Raw genomic sequence first — 19205 nt, forward strand, 5'->3', positions numbered from 1 at the left:
CGCCTTCCGGTCGGCGTGAGACTCCGGAAGTGACACCGTTTTGGCGGAAATGCGGTTTGCTTGCTGATGCGAAGAGATGGCTGCTGCCAGTTTGGCTGTTTTCTGCAGAAGAGTCTCAGCCACTTTGAAGGCTTCTACGTCGTTAATAAATTTTCAGGCCCTTGCTAGCACAGGGTAAGTTATTTGAGGAGCAGGTCTGTCCACCTCCCCAACTTTGGATCTTGTTTGGTTGTTGACATGCTGAAAACGCTTTGGGCTGGGAAGGCCGCTTTGATGGCTGGACGCGAGCCCACCTTCGTGAAGAGTCAGTGACCTTGGAGGAGTCTATCACCTGCGACATGTCCGTGTCTTCCTCAAACATTTTGTTGCCACCTACTGTGGACCAAGCAGTTCTCAGGGTCTGTAGAAACCCAGTATTTGTTTAATTAAATGCGGAGGTACAGCAGCATCCTGCTTGACTGGGTGAGTTTTTTTAAAAAAATCACTGAAGAGCTTTTGGTTGTGTAACTGAGCGCTCTGTCAGGTTTCGATAGATTAAAAAAGAGGGGAAGGGGATGTGTACTCCCAGAGCCTGTCGAAAAGAGGTGTTCAGTAAATTTTGAGTGAATGAAAGCCGAGTTAACTGAAAGTCGCCTTGCAGGTGTGAGAAAAGAATATACTACACACGGTGGTTATTTCTAGAAAGACCGCTTGTCTTCTGGACAGACAGATCATGTTTGACGTTAAGCTGTACGATTACCTCCCTGTTATTAGCTTTTGTTTTTAATGAGTTGAATTTTATAAATTATTGGGGTTTTTTTCCCAAAAGGAAGTAATGTGTGTGCTCTTGAATCCAGCACAGTTATTGGGCATCTCTCAGCTATAATGTAATTCCTTACATTAACCTCAGAGATAAGCAGTGGTTTGGGTTTTTTTTTTTTTTTTTTGGCAGAGATTCAGGGGTTGTAACTTGAAAAGTGGCATACTTGAACCAATTGTCTCTTCCATCTCGTCATCCTTTTTCCTTAAAAATAAGTTAGATTTTTATCATTACTATTAAGTTATCCATTTACAGACACTTTGGAAAACAAGGGCTTCCCTAGTAAAGCGTCTGCCTGCAGTGCAGGAGACCCGGGTTCGATTCCTGGGTCGGGAAGATCCCCTGGAGAAGGAAATGGCAATCCACTCCAGCACTCTTGCCTGGAAAATCCCATGGACAGAGGAGCTTGATAGGCAACAGTCCATGGGGTCGCAAAGAGTCGAACAGGACTGAGCGACTTCGCTTTCACTTGGAAAATAAGGTAAAGTGTTTTGAAAAGAAAGTAAATATCAACTATGGTTTTACCCTCCAGAGATAAACAAGTTTTCTTCTTTTTCACTTTCAGAATATACACATACATGTAATTTTAAAATAAAGTCAGGATCATACTTAACATACATGCATTTTTCTTTTCTACCCTTGTTTCACCAACTTTTTTTTTCAATTTCAAACCAAAAGAAAAGTTGTAAAAGTGGTACAAAGAATAACCATATGCTCATCACTTATATTAATCACTCCCCAGTATTTTGTCACATTTTTTATACTTTTTATATCTGTGCTTTTATTCTTCTGAAATATTTGAGGTGTGTCAAAATTGCAATCTTCGTAACATTTCAGCATGAATTTCCTGAAAACAAGAGATGTCTTAACCACAATATTACAATGATCACACTGGGAATATTTTTTCTTTCTTAATTTTTTAATTCACGGTCCAATCAGTGATCATTTATCATGTTAATTGTCGTATATTTTTAGTCTGATTTAATCCAAAACAGTTTCTTTTTCTCCCTTTCATGTTATTAATATTTTTTTAATAAGGTCAACCTTTTTAGAATATTCCTTCATTGGGATTTGTCTGCTTGTTTGTTCATCATTAGATTCAGGTTCGATTTTTTTTTTGGTAGGAATACAGCACTTGTGATACATTTCATTATTGTATTTTAAATTATTTCTCCAGGTCATTAAATATTGTTTATAGGTATGACTTTTAGATTGCTACATAATAAATTATCATACAGATGCACAATAATTATTTTAACCATTTCCAAGTTGCACATTTACATTATTGTCAGCTTTTTGTTATCATATATAATGCTTTAATAGACTTATGATCACCACAATAGACATTTTGATTTATCAGTTCCCATATGTGATTATTTTCCTTGGTTGAAATTTCTAAATCCAGTGAAATTACTGGCTTAAAGGAGGAATCATTGGGCCTCAGATGTGTTGCAAAATTAAAATTCAGAATGCTTTTATCTACTTATATGCCCACCAGCAGCATATGAAGGAGCTAAAAATGTTACTGTAAAATATAATTATTCAATGTATTATCTCTGAAATTATGTTCTAAATTACAGGATAGTAGCATCTATACTGGGGATATTAAAAATAATTTCTAAAGCATTTTATAAGTTTATTGTTTCTTGTGAAGAAACCCTAAGTTGGTTTTTTGACATTGTAAATGAGGAAATGATTCCATTTATTGCCTATAAAATCCAGATGTCATGAATTTTTAATCACTTGTTCTTATATGTTCAGTTGCAGGTTTTCTCTTAGTCTGTTGACTAAGAATACACCAAATGTCACATCTTTTCACCAGTGTAGATTACTTCATACCACACTGTCCAGGAGAGGACTGGAAGAATTTTTTGATGACCCAAAGAATTGGGGGGAAGAAAAGGTGAAATCTGGTGAGATATTTGGGTTGACCAGTATTAAATATATTTATTAAACCTTCTATCATATTTGGATTAATTATCCAGTTTGGGAATTACTTATGTTATTTTCTTTTTACAGTTCCTTTGGGAATATCTGTTAGAGAAAAATAGGAGAACAGTATAATAGTAAGCTGTTCCTTGGCAGATTGACAAAAGGTTTAGAAGAGAAGTGGGTTGAAATTATTAACTGAAGTGAGGTTTGGGCTTTGTTTTTGATTTCACTTTTTTAGAGATAATTGAATATTAATTTATAAGAATAGTAAGTATTTTAACATTAGACTGAAAATATATTTTATACTAATACTGACATGTTTTGAATGCTATTGCCAGTCACATTACTAATATCTAATTTAATCACAATTAAGTCCTAATTATATATTATACTATAGTATAGAAAGCTATTATATATTTTATAGATAAGGAAACAGGTTTAGAGAGATTAAGTAATTTGTCAAAGGACATGTAACTAGAAAATTATTTCACGTTATGAGTTTATCACTTTAATAGGAGCTTCGTGGACCTGTCAGCAATTAAGGAACAAAAGTAATGAAGATTTACATAAACTTTGGTAAGTATACTGAGTGCATTAACATCTTAAGAGTTTGAGGCAGTTATAGAATAATAATGAGATATAAACTTTATCTGATGTAAGATATTAAGTGAAATGATTTATAGTACTGTTGGTGATATGTAAGATAATTGAAATTTTTTATACATACTCCAGAGGTTAAGTTACATTATGAGAGACGTGTCAGAGTGAGTTGGGAGTTTAGAAGTTTTATTGTAACTGCTACCAGTCATACTAGCACTTTTATACTGCCAATTCCAGGAAACTAATAAGAGAATGGGGATGAATTGGCCACATGTCGGTCTTCTTCCTGTTTATTATTTTGCATGGCCCGGAAGCTTTAGCTTAATTGCTGTGAGAAGGTGTGTAGGAGGATGCACTTAACTAGAAGTTCAGGTAGGTTTTGCTGGCGGGTTCTCCTGATGAATTAGAGTTGAGAGGATTTAAGACAGTTGATTTGTATATCTACATATATTGAATATAAATTGAGGTATGATTGACATAACATTCATTTTGGATGTGCAGTGTAATGCTTCAGTATTGGTATATATTGCAGAATGATCACACAATAAGTCCAGTTAATACTGTCACTGTACATAGTTACAGCAATTTTTTTTCTTTGTGGTGAGGATTTTCAAGATCCATTCTCTGAGGTACTTTGAGTTATGCAATATAGTATTACTAACTATAGTCACCATGCTGTACCTTATATCCCTATGACTTTTTCCTTTTATAACTGGAAATTTGTACCTTTTGACCCCACCCTCTGCATTCATTGAATATATTTAGCCCAAAGATATATTTGTTTGGACTGTACTGTGTTTTAAAAATTGGGAATTTTCACACAAAAATAAGGACTTCTGGCTCTTCTTGTAAAATCAGACCTGTGGTGTTGCAGCACTGAACCTACATTCCTACATGTAGGTCACCGACATGGGGACACTTGGCTGGTCTAAATGGAGCAGTGCCTACTACTTCTTACCCATCTTGTTCTTTCACCAAGCCCCCTTCACTCAGCACTGCTATTTTTCCAGGCACTGTAGTAGGCAGTTAAAGTTTTATCCCTTGATTTAAAGGTTGGTTTATCTTTCATGGCAGATTAAAGAACTGTAAAATGCTTATAAGATCACTAATACTACAGGCTTGTTCTTGTGATACAATAAGAAATAATATACTTTGTCTTTTGTCTCTGATGGCTTAACACATAGCTCCTTAATTCCTTGTAATTGCCTGAGTGATGTAAGTGTCTTTTGTTCTAATTAAACAACTCTCAGAGTTGAAGTGGGCAGGGAGGGCGTTGTTGCACAGCTTCAGGAAAGACCAAGGCATGATTAGAGGGTGAAGAATTCAGCCTCACTACCATGCCCACCTCTGGGGGGAGTTGGTGGGGGAGGGTCTAGAGACTGAGTTCAGTCACCAGTGGTCAGTGATTTAATCAGTCATGCCCGCATGATTAAAAGACCCTAAACAACTAGGTTTGGAGAGCTTCCAAGCTGGTAAATACATGGAAGTTCTGGGAGGGTGTTGTGCCCTGAGAAGGCAGGGTAGCTTTGCACTCTGCTATTTCTTGTCCTGTGCATCTCTTCCACCTGGCTGTTTCTGAGTTGTATCCTTTATAATAAACCAGAGAGTAAAGTGCTTTCCTGAATTCTGTGAGCTGTTCTATCAAATTATCAAACCCAAGGAGAGGGTTTTTGGAACCCCTAACTTAGAGCAGGTCTATATGTAAGGCCTAGAAATCATTATTGGCATCTAAAGTGGGGCAGTCTTTCTTGTGAGACTGAATCCTTAACGTTTGTGGAATCTGGCACTAACTTCAGGTAGTATCAGAGGAGTTGGAAAAGTTGTGTTAGAAAAGACAACATAAGAAGGAAAAACCCTCATTTGGTGTCAGATATGTTACATGTAACACAGCACAGATTCATTATAAAAACTGTGTTGTCTTAGAACATGTTTACTGCCGCTTATTGGTAAAGGAATAGTTAAGGTAGTTTCAGTTCATCCTAGCTAAAACCAAATCATTTATCTTCTGCCACTTCTCCACCCCACCCACCCCCCGCCCAAACTGTCTTCTTCCACACCAAAAAGTTGCCTAGTTCCTTTGTGTCGTGTTCTGTGCCCCCCACGTTTATTTCCTTTCTTCCAGCTCTACTTCTCAGCCAAACAGAATTTATTCACAAAACTCACGCCCACTCAAGCTTTGCCACTTCATGTTTTGATCTCAGTATTTGTGTTTGCTTTGGTTTTCTTTCCAGCCTAACTTATCCCATCTCTCTGATGCTTTCCCTGACCGTCTCGGCCAGAAGGAGCGTCTCATCGCTCCCACTTAATTCTCTGGTACTTGTTGTCTATACCACTTAATAAACCACAGCACATTGCAGTTGTGGAGGGGGCATATGGGCTAAAAACAGAATGGATTTATACACAGGGAGTTCACAATTTGATTTAGCTGAATTAGCTGCGTGCCCCCCAAATACCTTACTTGTCTTAGCTTTAGTTTCTTCATTTAGAAAGTAGAAATGATTCTAACCTTAGAATTATTGTGAGAATTCAGTGAAATAAATGTATATAATGTGCTTAAAATAGGAACTGAACAGGTGTTAGTTGCCTTCCATCTGCTCTTCCATTTGGAATGTAAGGACTATATTTTATGCTTGTTTGTAACTTCTGATACTTCCTTAATACAGTATGTGGCACTTGGAAGATTTAGTGAACAAATGAGTGAGACTAGATATTGCTCTGTTTAAAAGGATTGTGCTAAAGGACTTTTGAGTACAGATTATTAATTTTGATGTCAAAATCCACAATTTTATTAATATAACACAGAATAGCATTACTAGTTCTGTTTTTGATATAGGTATGTTCTCCTGAAAGAAAGAAACATGCTCCTAACTCTAGAGCAGGAAGCTAAGCGGCAGAGGCTGCCAATGCCAAGCCCGGAGCGCTTAGAAAAGGTGAGATTTGTGGGAGTCTGGAGACTGCTGAGTGTGGGGTAAAAGCTAAAAGGTGTAAGCGTATGGTTCCTACAATTCTTGGCAAGTAAGTTTCTTTCTATTTCTGCTTGATTTTTAGGAAATCTACATTCTTAAGCAACTATTACTACTATCTAATTTAGAACATTTCCATCCTCCCAAAAGGAAATCTCAGACCCATCTTCAGTCATTCCCATTTGTACTTATAACCCCCAAATGTGCATGGACCTATCTTAGGTAGATCTCTAGGAGTCAAATTGCTGTGTTGTGTGCTAAATCTGTGTTAAACATTTTAGGAAACAGTCCAGCTGTTTTCTGAAGTACCTGTACCATCTTAGATTTCTAGTTCTGGTTTAACTACTACTGCACCCACTAGGTCAAATTTGTTTAATGCTTTTTTAATAATTGGTATAAAAAACCTATAAAAGAAGTGTTATCATCTTAACCATCTTTTAAAAATATTTATTTTTGCCTGCTCTGGGTCTTTGTTGCTGTGCAGGGACTTTCTGTAGTGGCAGTACATGGGCTTCTCTTTGCTGCAGCTTCTCTTGTTGTGGAGCACGGGCTCTTGGGCATGTGGGATTCAGTAGTTGTGGCGCATGGGCTTAGTTGCTATGCAGCATGTGGGTTCTTCCCCGACCAGGAATCAGACCAGTGTCCATTGCATTGTTGCAGGGCAGACTCTTAACCACTAAACCCCCAGGGAAGCCCCATCTTAAACACTGTAATTTTTTAAATTATAGTTGACTTATAAAATTGTTTCAGGTGTACACCATAGTGATTCAGTTTTATATATATATTTTTTTTCTTTTTTTTCCAGATTGCTTCCCATTATAGGTTATATAGAAATTGAACATAATTTCCTGTGCAAGACAGTAAATCCTTGTTGCTTATCTATTTTATGTATAGTAGTTTTTGTCTGTTAATTCCATATTCCTTATTTACTTTTCTCCCCACCCCCTCTCCTCTTTGGTAACCATAAGCTTGTTTTCTGTCTCTGTGAGTGTGTTTCTGTTCCATATTAGAGAGTCATTTGTTGTATTTTTTAGATTCCACATGTAAGTGATATCATAATTGTCTTTTTCTAACTTCACCAAGTATATTTCCTAGGTTCACCTATTTGGCTGTAAATGACAGTATTTCATTCTTTATTGTGTCTGAGTAATATTCCATTGTGTTGTTTGTGTGTGTATACATATATATCGTGTCTTCCTAGGCCAGTTGTCTGTTGGTGGGCACTTCAGTTGCTGCCATGTCCTGGCTGTTGTAAATAGTGCTGCTGTGAACATTGGGGGTGCATGTATCTTTTCAAATTACAGTTCTTTTTTTCCGGAAATATACCCAGGGGTGGGATTGCTGGGTCGAATGGTAGTGCTGTTTTTAGTTTTTTTTTTTTCTTAAGGAAAATTATTTTCCATAGTGGCTGCACCAGTTTGCATTCCCACCAAGAGTTTTGAAGGGTTCCCTTTTCTCTACACCCTCTGCAGTATTTATTATTTGCAGACATTTTGATGGTAGCCATTCTGGCCAATGTGAGGTGATACCTCACTGTGGTTTAGACTTGCTTCTCTTGAGTCATTAGGGATGTTGATCATCTTTTCATGTGACTGTTGGTCATCTGTTTGTCTTTGGAGAAATGTCTATTTAGGTTTTCTGCCCATATTTTGATTGGGTTGTTTTTTTTGATATTGAGTTATGTGAGCTCTTTTGTATTTTGGATATTAACCTCTTGTCAGTCCCATGATTTACAAATATTTTCTCCGGTTCCATATGTTGTCTTTTCATTTTGTTGTTGGGCAAAAGCTTTTACATCTGATTATGTTCCATTTGTTTAGTTTTGCTTTTATTTCCTTTGCCTTGGGAGACTGACCTATGAATATATTGCTACAATTTATGTCTGAGAACATTTTGCCTGTGATTTCTTCTAGGGGTTCTATGATGGCATGTCTTTTATTTAGGCCTTTAAACCATTTTGAGTTCATTTTTCTTATACAGTGTATTTTTTATATGGTGTATGAGTTATTTTAGTTTTTGCTACTCTTCTGAGAAATTCCTTCTCTTTCTTTTCTAAATGGTAATCTTGCAGGGTGGAGTACCTAGGTCGCCGGATTTTCACCTTTCAGGGCTTGAGTATATCGTGCCACTCCCTTCTGGTGTTATGGGAGCTCCATGAATTTTTGAGTAACTGACTTCTCTCTTGCTGCCTTTAAAATTCTTTTAAGTTTTGCCGTTTTAATTATGGTGTGTCTTAGTTTGGGTGTGTTTGGGTTCCTCTTGTTTAGGACCCTCTCTCTGTGCTTCCTGTAGCTTGATATCTGTTTCCTTCTTTGGGTTTAGGGAGTTTTCATTGGTAATTTCTTCAAATAATGTTTTTTGATTCCCTTCTCCCTCTCTGTTTTCAGAACCCCTGAATCTGTTAGGATTCAGAATCCCTGTTATGTACAAGTTGGAACACTTGGTGATCATCCCATAGACCTCATATGTTGCTTTCATTTTTTTCATTTGTCTGTCTGCTGTTTTGATTGGGTGTTTTCCATTATTCTGTCTGTCTTGGCCGATTGCCCAGCAGGCTAGAGGGCTTGACTCCTCATGTAGGACCCTAGGACTGGCATGGGAGTGCCCAAATTGTGGGTTGATCCACTCCCTCTTCAGGTTGAGGGTCTGCCCATGATGACCCGCTCTTCCTTACAGATCCCTCCCAGGGGCACAGATACTGGACCTGAGGCCTTCTCCCTGGTTACATGGAGATCTTCATGCAGCTTTGGTTATACAGGAGATCTGCCACTTTCCAGCTGGTTTTCTGTGAGAATTGTTCCACATTATGTGTTTGTTGGGGGAGATGAGTTTCACTTCCTCCTCCTCCACCATCTTGTTTCCCCTCCTGTAGTTCAGCAATATTAAGTGATATTAAGTAATATTAACATTACTGTGAAAAGGTCAACAGTTATTTAAGTTAGGTTTTCTTCGTCATTAAAAAGAAATCATTTGGTGTCTTTTATTTCCATTCCTTGAGGCAATCAGTTCAGTTCAGTCGCTCAGTCGTGTCTGACTCTTTGCGACCCCATGAATCGCAGCACGCCAGGCCTCCCTGTTCATCCCCATCTCCCGGAGTTCACTCAGACTCACGTCCATCCAGTCCGTGATGCCATCCAGCCATCTCATCCTCGGTCATCCCTTTCTCCTACTGCCCCCAATCCCTCCCAGCATCAGAGTCTTTTCCAATGAGTCAACTCTTCGTATGAGGTGGCCAAAGTACTGGAGTTTCAGCTTCAGCATCATTCCCTCCAAAGAAATCCCAGGGTTGATCTCCTTTAGAATGGACTGGTTGGATCTCCTTGCAGTCCAAGGGACTCTCAAGAGTCTTCTCCAACACCACAGTTCAAAAGCATCAATTCTTCAGCACTCAGCCTTCTTCACAGTCCAACTCTCCCAGGTTTTCTTCATCATTAAAAAGAAATCAGTTGGTGTCTTTATTTCCGTTCCTTGAGGCAATCAATCCTGTGTATTTCCTATATATCCATCAGAATTTTTCTCTGCATATAGAAATGTGCCTGATTATTTTTATTTACATACATTTATTTATATTGTATATACTCTTTTGAGACCTACATGTTCTACTAATATATTTTAGAAATTTTCCCACATCAGTAAATGCAGATCTGCAATTATTTCTTCCATGTAGAGGTTTTATTTAGTTAGATTTGTTTGTTTATCCATAGAGCGCTTTCAAGGTCAGCTCTTTATTGATGTTTTTTCCATTCCATAGTAAGTCAGTGAGACTGGAACCCAGCTTTTTGTAATTGCTTCAGTCTTGCTTCCTAACCTCAACTGCTTCAGGTTTCTTTCCCCACACTGCTCACCACTGTTAGGATCTGGGTATCCCTGCAGAGGGTCAAAGAAGGGGTGGGATAAAATCTCAGTTATCTACCCTAATTATGGAGAAGTTTAATCTGCCTTTATAAAAATTAAGTTGCATCATATTTGGGGTTTTTTAAACTTTATTTTGATAAAATATGAGACGGACAGAAAAATTATGAGAACAATACAGAAAGGCCTCCTTCAGCCAGATTCCCTGTGTGGATACTTAACCACATTTGCTTTATCCTTCTCTGCCTCCTCTCTACAAAAAGACATTTTTCCTCAACTGTTTGAGAATAAGTTCTATATGTGATATCCCTTTACCTGTAGGTATTTAAATGTATATTGCCCTGCCCCCCCCAAAAAAGTACAGGTCTTATTGAAATTTCATATTATCCTAATAAATCCTTTACAGCAAAGAAAATCCTGACTGATGTGTTTTCAGTTCTCTCTCTTGAATCTCCTTTAATCTGATTACTCAGTCTTTCTTTGTGTTTCGTGACATTGACATTGTTGAGAATGGGCCAATTTGGGCTTGTATGATATTTCTCATGATAATAATCATGATTGGCAGGAATATCATAGATGTGATGCTGTATTCTTCACAGTCCATCAGGTGAGGAGGCATGCAGTGTTGATACACTCTGTTATTGAAGTTCTTAGCATTAGTAGTTTGGTTATTGTGGTGTTTAGGTTTCTTCACTGTATAGTTACTAATCTTTCTTTGAGAACATGTAAATCCTCAGACTTGTACTCATTGGTTTTAGCATCCATTAGTGATGATTCTTTTCCATGGGGATGGTCTTGATCCCTGTCTCCTGTACAATGTCACGAACCTCCATCCATAGTTCATCAGGCACTCTGTCTATCAGTCTAGTCCCTTAAATCTATTTCTTACTTCCACTGTATAATCATAAGGGATTTAATTTAGGTCATACCTGAATGGTCTAGTGGTTTTCCCTATTTTCTTCAATTTCAGTCTTAATTTGGCAATAAGGAGTTCATGATCTGAGCCACAGTCAGCTCCTGGTCTTGTTTTTGTTGACTGTATAGTGCTTCTCCATCTTTGGCTGCAAAGCATATAATCAGTCTGATTTTGGTGTTGACCATCTGGTGATGTCCATGTGTAGAGTCTTCTCTTGTGTTGTTGGAAGAGGGTGTTTGCTATGACCAGTACATTTTCTTGGCAAAACTCTATTAGTCTTTGCCCTGCTTCATTCCGCATTCCAAGGCCAAATTTGCTTGTTACTCCAGGTGTTTCTTGACTTCCTACTTTTGCATTCCAGTCCCCTATAATGAAAAGGACATCTTTTTAGGGTGTTAATTAAGAGAAAAGCAAAGGAGAAAAGGAAAGATACAAGCATCTCAATGCAGAGTTCCAAAGAATAGCAAGGAGAGATAAGAAAGCCTTCCTCAGCGATCAGTGCAAAGAAATAGAGGAAAACAACAGAATGGGAAAGACTAGAGATCTCTTCAAGAAAATTGAGACATCAAGGGAACATTTCATGCAAAGATGGGCTCGATAAAGGACAGAAATGGTATGGACCTAACAGAAGCAGAAGACATTAAGAAAAGGTGGCAAGAATACCCAGAACTATACAAAAAAGATCTTCACGACCAAGATAATCACGATGGTGTGATCACTCATCCAGAGCCAGACATCCTGGAGTGTGAAGTCAAGTGGGCCTTAGAAAGAATCACTACGAACAAAGCTAGTGGAGGTGATGGAATTCCAGTGGAGCTCTTTCAAATCCTGAAAGATGATGCTGTGAAAGTGCTGCCCTCAGTATGCCAGCAAATTTGGAAAACTCAGCAGTGGCCACAGGACTGGAAAAGGTCAGTTTTCATTCCAATTCCAAAGAAAGGCAATGCCAAAGAATGCTCAAACTACTGCACAATTGCACTCATCTCACACACTAGTAAAGTAATGCTCAAAATTCTCCAAGCCAGGCTTCAGCAATACGTGAGCCATGAACTTTGAGATGTTCAAGCTGGTTGTAGAACAGGCAGAGGATCCAGAGATCAAATTGCCAACATCTGCTGGATCATGGAAAAAGCAAGAGAGTTCCAGAAAAACATCTATTTTGCTTTATTGACTATGCCAAAGCCTTTGACTGTGTGGATCACAATAAACTGTGGAAAATTCTGAAAGAGATGGGAATATCAGACCACCTAACCTGCCTCTTGAGAAACCTATATGCAAGTCAGGAAGCAACAGTTAGAACTGGGCATGGAACAACAGACTGGTTCCAAATAGGAAAAGGAGTACGTCAGTGCTGTATATTGTCACCCTGCTTCTTTAACTTCTATGCAGAGTACATCATGAGAAATGCTGGGTTGGAAGAAGCGCAAGCTGGAATCAAGATTGCCGGGAAAAATATCAATAACCTCAGATATGCAGATGACACCACCCTTATGGCAGAAAGTGAAGAGCAACTAAAAATAGCCTCTTGATGAAAGTGAAAGTAGAGAATGAAAAAGTTGGCTTAAAGTTCAACATTCAGAAAATGAAGATCATGAAGGGGACGACAGAGGATGAGATGGCTAGATGGCATCACTGACTCGATGGACGTGAGTCTGAGTGAACTCTGGGAGTTGGTGATGGACAGGGAGGCCTGGTGTGCTGCAATTCATGGGGCCACAAAGAGTTGGACATGACTGAGCGACTGAACTGAACTGAATGATGATTCATGCCTCAATCAGTTATTACTATGTTGTTTGCTAAATGGTGATTGTCTAATTTCATTGTTCATTCTACATTAGTTAGCTTTCTTCTGTAAGGAAGGGCTTTTCTTTTCTCTATTTCTTCCTGTCTTCCTTTCCCTTTTTTTCCTTGATTCATGGATTCCAACCTGATTCAGTACCTTTAGTATTGTCATTCCATATTTGGCCAGTGTGGGTTCCTTCTAGCTGGCCTCTGTGTTCTCATCAGTCTTTGATGAGGAATAGTAGGATATTCTGGATTCATCTTGTACTTTTTCTGCCTCAGCTCTGGAATCAGTCATTTTACAGAGGAACCCTGCTTCCTTTGAGTGGAAAATGGTATATTTAGAAACTAAGGTCTGAGTTGTGGTACATGTTTTCATTGCTGCGAAACATTTGTAAAGTAATGTGATTTTATTTTTAGATATGTTTGCCAACTCTGCTTTTAAGGAAAGTTATGCTTCAGAGACTCTTTCAAGGGGATTAGCTGTTTATAAATAGCTCATTGTTTGTTTGATGAAAAAACTCTTGCTAGAATGGTGCTGTTCTAAGACTTTTAAACTTCAATAGTAGATGATCCCTCTCCTTGCTTTAGAAGATATATTTTAGAGGTAAACTTCAGCCCAGTAGATCATATGTCTAGTATTTTCTTAATTAGTAGAATTTAAAATATAAAAGTTTTCTCCAGATAAACTGAAACTGGTATTTTTTAACATCAAATGTATGCAATTTTCTCAGCACTTTTGTGACATACTACTAATGAAAGTTTATCAAGAAAAATTTTAAAAGAATTATGCTCAATTTAAGATATAAGCTGAAACTTTGGGAACTATACAGGGACACTCTTGCTTCTGGGAAAGTTATAAACTAGAAAAGAAAGCTCTTTGAGGGTGACTTTTTTGAATGAGGTGTATCTAATTGATACTTTTGATTTTCTTTCTTATCTGTTAGCATTAACATGAATAACTGGATGTTAGCTCTGTGTTCTTGGTAGCCATTTATTTTCAGTCTGTGAGCTAACATTAGATTTCAGTTAGGAGCCTCAGCTCTGACCTTGGGCACTCTTTAATGTAGTCAGTCAGCAGCCAGGTTTACTGAGTTCCTGAGGGTCAGAGGCTTTGTATTAGGCTCTGATCACTGTGGTCCCTTTGCTCCTCTGTTTGTCCTCAAAATAGGATTTGTTGTTCTTACCCATCTTTTATTTCTCATGAATTTTGTAGAAATTCATATGGTTGAAAGGAAGTAGCATGTGGATTCAGCTATTCAGTGTGGCTTTGAGTTAAGCAGGTCAAAATATCTGAGTATTTGGGACACACTGACTAATTAAGGCCAGAACATAGGTTTTAATATTTTCAAAGTCACTAATTGTTATCATTTTGTAATAGCTCATTGAGTTTTGAAATGATGAGTCAAATTGGGTCTCCAAAGAGAATCTGTGCAAGTGTATCCTACTCAAAAAAAGTAACATACAGAAACTTGAGTTCAATAGATTTTTAATTAAACTAAACTTTAAAAAAGTTACAGAAAGTGATACTACAGACACCTATGTATATGCATACCTAAGCCAAAAGTATTTTTAGAAAATATTTGACAGAATGGTTCTTTGTTCATCATAGATTTTCTGTAGCATAGTCCTTATGTGTTCTCTTTCTTTGGAATTCTGTCATAGATGATTGTTGAAACTGTATTTGTGTATTCTTTTCTCAGGTTGTAGATTCCATGGATGCATTAGATAAAGTTGTCCAGGAAAGGGAAGATGCTCTCAGACTTCTTCAGACTGGTCAAGAAAAGCCTAGACCTGGTGCTTGGAGAAGAGACATCTTTGGAAGAATCATCTGGTACATAGTAGCTCTTATGAGATGAGAGTGAAGTCCCATGCCTCATCCTCTGTCCAGTATCTTTTAAGAATATTTAGATACATTATAGAGATGTATCTAATATAAACAGAGGTCCCCAGATCCCTTTGGAACTTCAGGGTATGATTGAAGGTAGCTTTGTCAGGTATCCCTTGGCATTCCATTCCCATGGTTCAGTTATTGATGGGTTCTTCATAGGAGTGGTTCTTAATCTTATGTGAATCATATGACCTTTTGAGAATCTCATGAAAATTATAGATCCTTTCCTCAGAAAACTTTACATTGCACATGTAATTTCAGAGGGTTATAAATCCCATGAAGCTCATTTTAGGACACACCTATCCTCTTCGCCCATTAAGAACCTGAAACTATTTTAAGAAGTTCTTGAGGAATATGACCATCTGGACCAGGCTCAAGTTTGCCCCATTGCCCTTAGGTTAAGCCCTAGTCCAAATATTGAAACAGTTTTCATTACATCTTTCCACTTCTGTGACATCTTGTCTCCTGGATCCAATTACAAAGTCCTATGAGACTTCGGGAAAGAATCTGGTAATAAACATTCACACTGAGCTATGAGAAATTGAGAAGGCCCAGTGTATTCTGTCTTCCAGGGGCTTATTTGCATTTGGGTTGAACTGCTGAAAGGAAGCATCATCAGAAATTTAAACATCAGTCAGCAAGATGAGGAAGGAATTTTGGGTGGTGGGAGACCTTCTCTGTACTCTTGAAATTACACTGCATGCTTAAGCATTTGGTAGATTATTTTATGTTTTTAATTAATTTTATTTTTGGCTGAGCTGGGTCTTCTGTTGCTTCACATGGACTTTCTCTAGTTGCGACGAGTGGGGGTTACTCTTGGCTGCAGCGTGTGGGCCTCTCGTGGTGGCTGCTCTTGTTGCAGGGCACAGGCTCTAGGCACGTGGGCTTCAGTAGTTGCAGCATGGGGGCTCAGTAGTTGTGGTGCACATGCTTAGTTCTGCAGCATGAGGAATCCTCCTGGACCAGGGACCAAGCCTGTGTCCCCTGCATTGGAAAGTCCTGGTAGATTCTTTAACTCCATGTAATTCTTTTAATGGAGTTTGTGGTAACAAGGCAGCTTGGAGCCAAATTTAGGTGAATGGCTATGTAGTCTGTAACTGTGAACCACTGCAGAAAAGAGAGGGCATCTGTAAGAGTGCTGATCTTGTTAAAGTTTTAAAATTCTTGCTTTTTAACTTTTCTGGAGTTAAAGTAGTGAACAAAGCAGTTATGTCATCTTATTAACCAACGTAGCTTATTAAAATCAAACATTACAATTCCAAAAGATAGGTTAAATGCCCTGAAATTAGTTCATTACTTTTTTAATTGAAATATTTTCCAGTGTTATAGTATGAATTCACAATTTCCTTTTTCCCACTTAGCATTATTTTTTAGGTTTTGTTATGTTGAGGCATACATAGGTAGATACTTATTTATTACAATGCAGTTTATTACATTTTAAAAACATAAAGTACATACATGTATCAGTGTTTCAAATTATATGTGAATATACATGTATATGTGTACATATATAAAGTCAGTACATACATATATGTATGTAGGAAAATTACAAAATATATCTGGTAATGATACACTCCAGTTTATGACTAGAAGCTGTTGTGAAAGCAGAGAACTTAAGTTGTGTTTTTAAACTTTTATATATGTATTTTTAAAAGAGTGATCTGAAGCAAACATTGCAAAATATTAACCTTTGCAGTTTTACAGTGGCTTCATGAGTGTCTGATACCTCTTAGTTCAGAATGCTTCATAATGTAAACTGTATAAAAATTTTAAAATCTTTAAAAAGCCAACTACAATTTATTTCATTGAAAACATATCTAGTCCAAAGAAGGCTAAATCTGTAAAAAGTGAAAATGTTAGATGTTTTCTATAGAGTGATACCTTTTTGTTTTCTTGGCAGGCACAAGTTCAAGCAGTGGCCTATACCTTGGTACCTAAATAAAAGATACAATAGAAAACGATTCTTTGCAATGCCCTACGTGGAACGTTTTGTCAGGTGAGCACAAGTACCCTTAGCACTAAAACATATCTTTACATCAGCCGGTGTGTGTTAAGCTTTTATATGACTAATACATTTCATTGTGGAAAAACTAGAAAAATAGGTTAAAAAAAAAAAATCTTACATAATTTCACCATCCAGAAATAGCTGCTGCTAACATTTTAATATATATCCTTTCAGAAGTTTTATTGTCTTTCTCTTCATCAATATATATAAGTAGTTTTAAAAATCTTTTTGTAATGTTAAAGTTCCAATACTTCAGCTGCATAGAATGTGAGCTCATGTTATTGCAGGAATGATGAAATGAGAGGGTGCTTGGGTGAGGAAAGGACCCAGTTGTAGTATATCTGAATTCATGTTACCCGGAAGAATGGTGATTTCCAGATACTTTGCATAGCAGGTTTGTTATTGAACAGGGAGAAATAGGGCTTCTGTTGTAGTAGAGGAGTGAAATGGTTACAAGCTGAGAACTATAAAAACAAGATAAGATTTTTAGAAACAGCTATTTGAAAACACTGGATCCACATCTAAAAACAGACAGAACCCTGAGAAGAGTTTTAATCCCCAGAATTGCAATTGAACGGGAAAAGAATTGCCAATGTCTGCTTTCTGGGGTCAGGGTGCCACTTAACATCCAGGGTTGTGGCTGTAGAAACAAGGTGGGGAAAATTGCCTGGTTACTGGCTAAAGGTGCTACAGATCAGAATTCAGGGCAGAAAAGCAGCTGGAAATTTAAGGGGAAAATCCTAGCAGCACAAGAATCACAGCTTTTAACAACTGCCTTAGATAATGCAGCCACCTTTCAGCATTAATTCTTTAAAAGACGAATCTTTTCCTCTCAAAGCTTGTTTCCATAATGAAAAAACAAAAGGACCTTCAAAAGCATAACCTTGCTAGCATGTGAGATGAGCACAATTGTACGATAGTTTGAACATTGCCTGCATTGCCCTTCTTCAAGATTGGAATGAAAACTAACCTTTTCTAATCCTGTGGCCACTGCTGAGTTTTCCAAATTTGCTGACATATTGAGTGCGGCACTTTAACAGCATCACCTTTAGGATTTTAAATCACTTATCTGGAATTCTGTTACCTCCATTAGTTCCTAGAAATGCTTTATATTCAGTGATTTAACTTCCTGCAAGTGTCTCCAGAATTTGTCCTTTCTACTCTCAATTTCTGCCCTAGTGCAATCTGTCTTCATCAAATTGAATTATTGAACATTCTCAAGAATAGTAAACCTTGGGCCGGGATATGTATAGTTGTGGCTGATTTTCATTGTTGTAGGGCAGTTGAAATTCAATACCTTAACTGCATTGTTATATTTCAGTTTAAATACAGTAGAGGCCTGGCATCCATGAATTTATCATTTGCAATTTTGATGATTTCAAAATGACTTTAGAGGTCAACATTTTAGCTGAGGTATGAAGGCCTAATGCCCCAGGATGCTAATAAGTAGAGGCCAACTCAGTGGCAAGTCCAACATGCACTAAGCATCATCTCTTAGCATGGTTTTCTCTCAGCATAGGGTAAATGATGCTGGACTGGGTGCTATTTGAAATTAGGGAGTTTCTAAATGTCTCAGGATGTAGGACATAAAAAAAATCTAATGTATTCAATTAAATTACATTATTTGTAAAATAAAAGAGAAAGCCCAGTTTGTTGCAGACTCATGAAATCTGTTCTTACTTTCCAGTCAGAAAGTAGCAAAGAGAATTGGTATAGAGTTATAGATGCAATCAATTTCTTTGGCCGCACCAAATGGCATTTGGGATCTTAGTTCCCCAAATTGAACCTGCAGTGGAAGCAGTCTTAACCACTAGACCTCATGCTTATCTTTGACTTGTGTAGGTTTACAATGGTTATTCAGGTTTAATAATAATCATGACACACCTAATACAGAGACTGGCACGATTGAGGTCTTTAAGTAATTGATTTGGACATATGTTGACAGTACCGAGTAACAGGGAAATCATTTTGTATAAATTACTGTTATGCTTTTATTTCCCTAGATTGAGAATTGAGAAACAAGCTCGCATCAAAGCAAGGAAGATAAGTTTAGCACGAAAGAAAGAACAGTTTCTTCAGAAAAAGTTTCCACATCTTTCTGAAGCCCAGAAGTCAACTGCTGCCTAAGACATCTTAACCATAATTTACTATTTTGTTTTTCTTGGATTATATACAAAAGTAAATACTAAGTGGTTTATAAATAACTTGTGTTTTTAGTCAAAGGACTATCTACTGTTTTAAGAGTTATTATGGCATGCTAATTTTGGAAGTGGTCAAAATCAGATAAAAAGTTCAGATTAAATTTCCATTTTATAAATTCTGTGTCTAAGCAGACTTTTAATTAACTGCCTGCATCTTAGAGTGGGAAAGTGATACCAACTGCTATAACAAATAGGCAAGAAGGTAATTTTGGAATTCAGGTAACCTTAACTACTATTGTTACTAGATATGAAGTAGCTATGAAT

General features: G+C 37.5%; 1 protein-coding gene across 2 annotated transcripts; it reads left to right on the forward strand.

Annotated features, from left to right (window-relative positions):
- On the forward strand, window positions 18-19139 carry MRPL47 (mitochondrial ribosomal protein L47). 2 transcript variants are annotated; one of them, XM_005675281.3, is made up of 7 exons: window positions 18-174; window positions 2561-2712; window positions 3247-3307; window positions 6165-6261; window positions 14548-14678; window positions 16636-16731; window positions 18744-19139. In XM_005675281.3, the coding sequence occupies exons 1-7, from the start codon at window positions 77-79 to the stop codon at window positions 18865-18867; spliced, it is 759 nt and encodes a 252-aa protein (XP_005675338.1). In that variant the 5' UTR covers window positions 18-76; the 3' UTR covers window positions 18868-19139. The 2 variants fall into 2 exon arrangements, with proteins under 2 accessions (XP_005675338.1, XP_005675341.1); XM_005675284.3 differs by lacking the exon at window positions 18-174 and adding an exon at window positions 210-462.

Source organism: Capra hircus, chromosome 1 (genome assembly GCF_001704415.2).
Source record: "Capra hircus breed San Clemente chromosome 1, ASM170441v1, whole genome shotgun sequence".
NCBI classification, from domain to species: Eukaryota; Metazoa; Chordata; class Mammalia; order Artiodactyla; family Bovidae; genus Capra; species Capra hircus.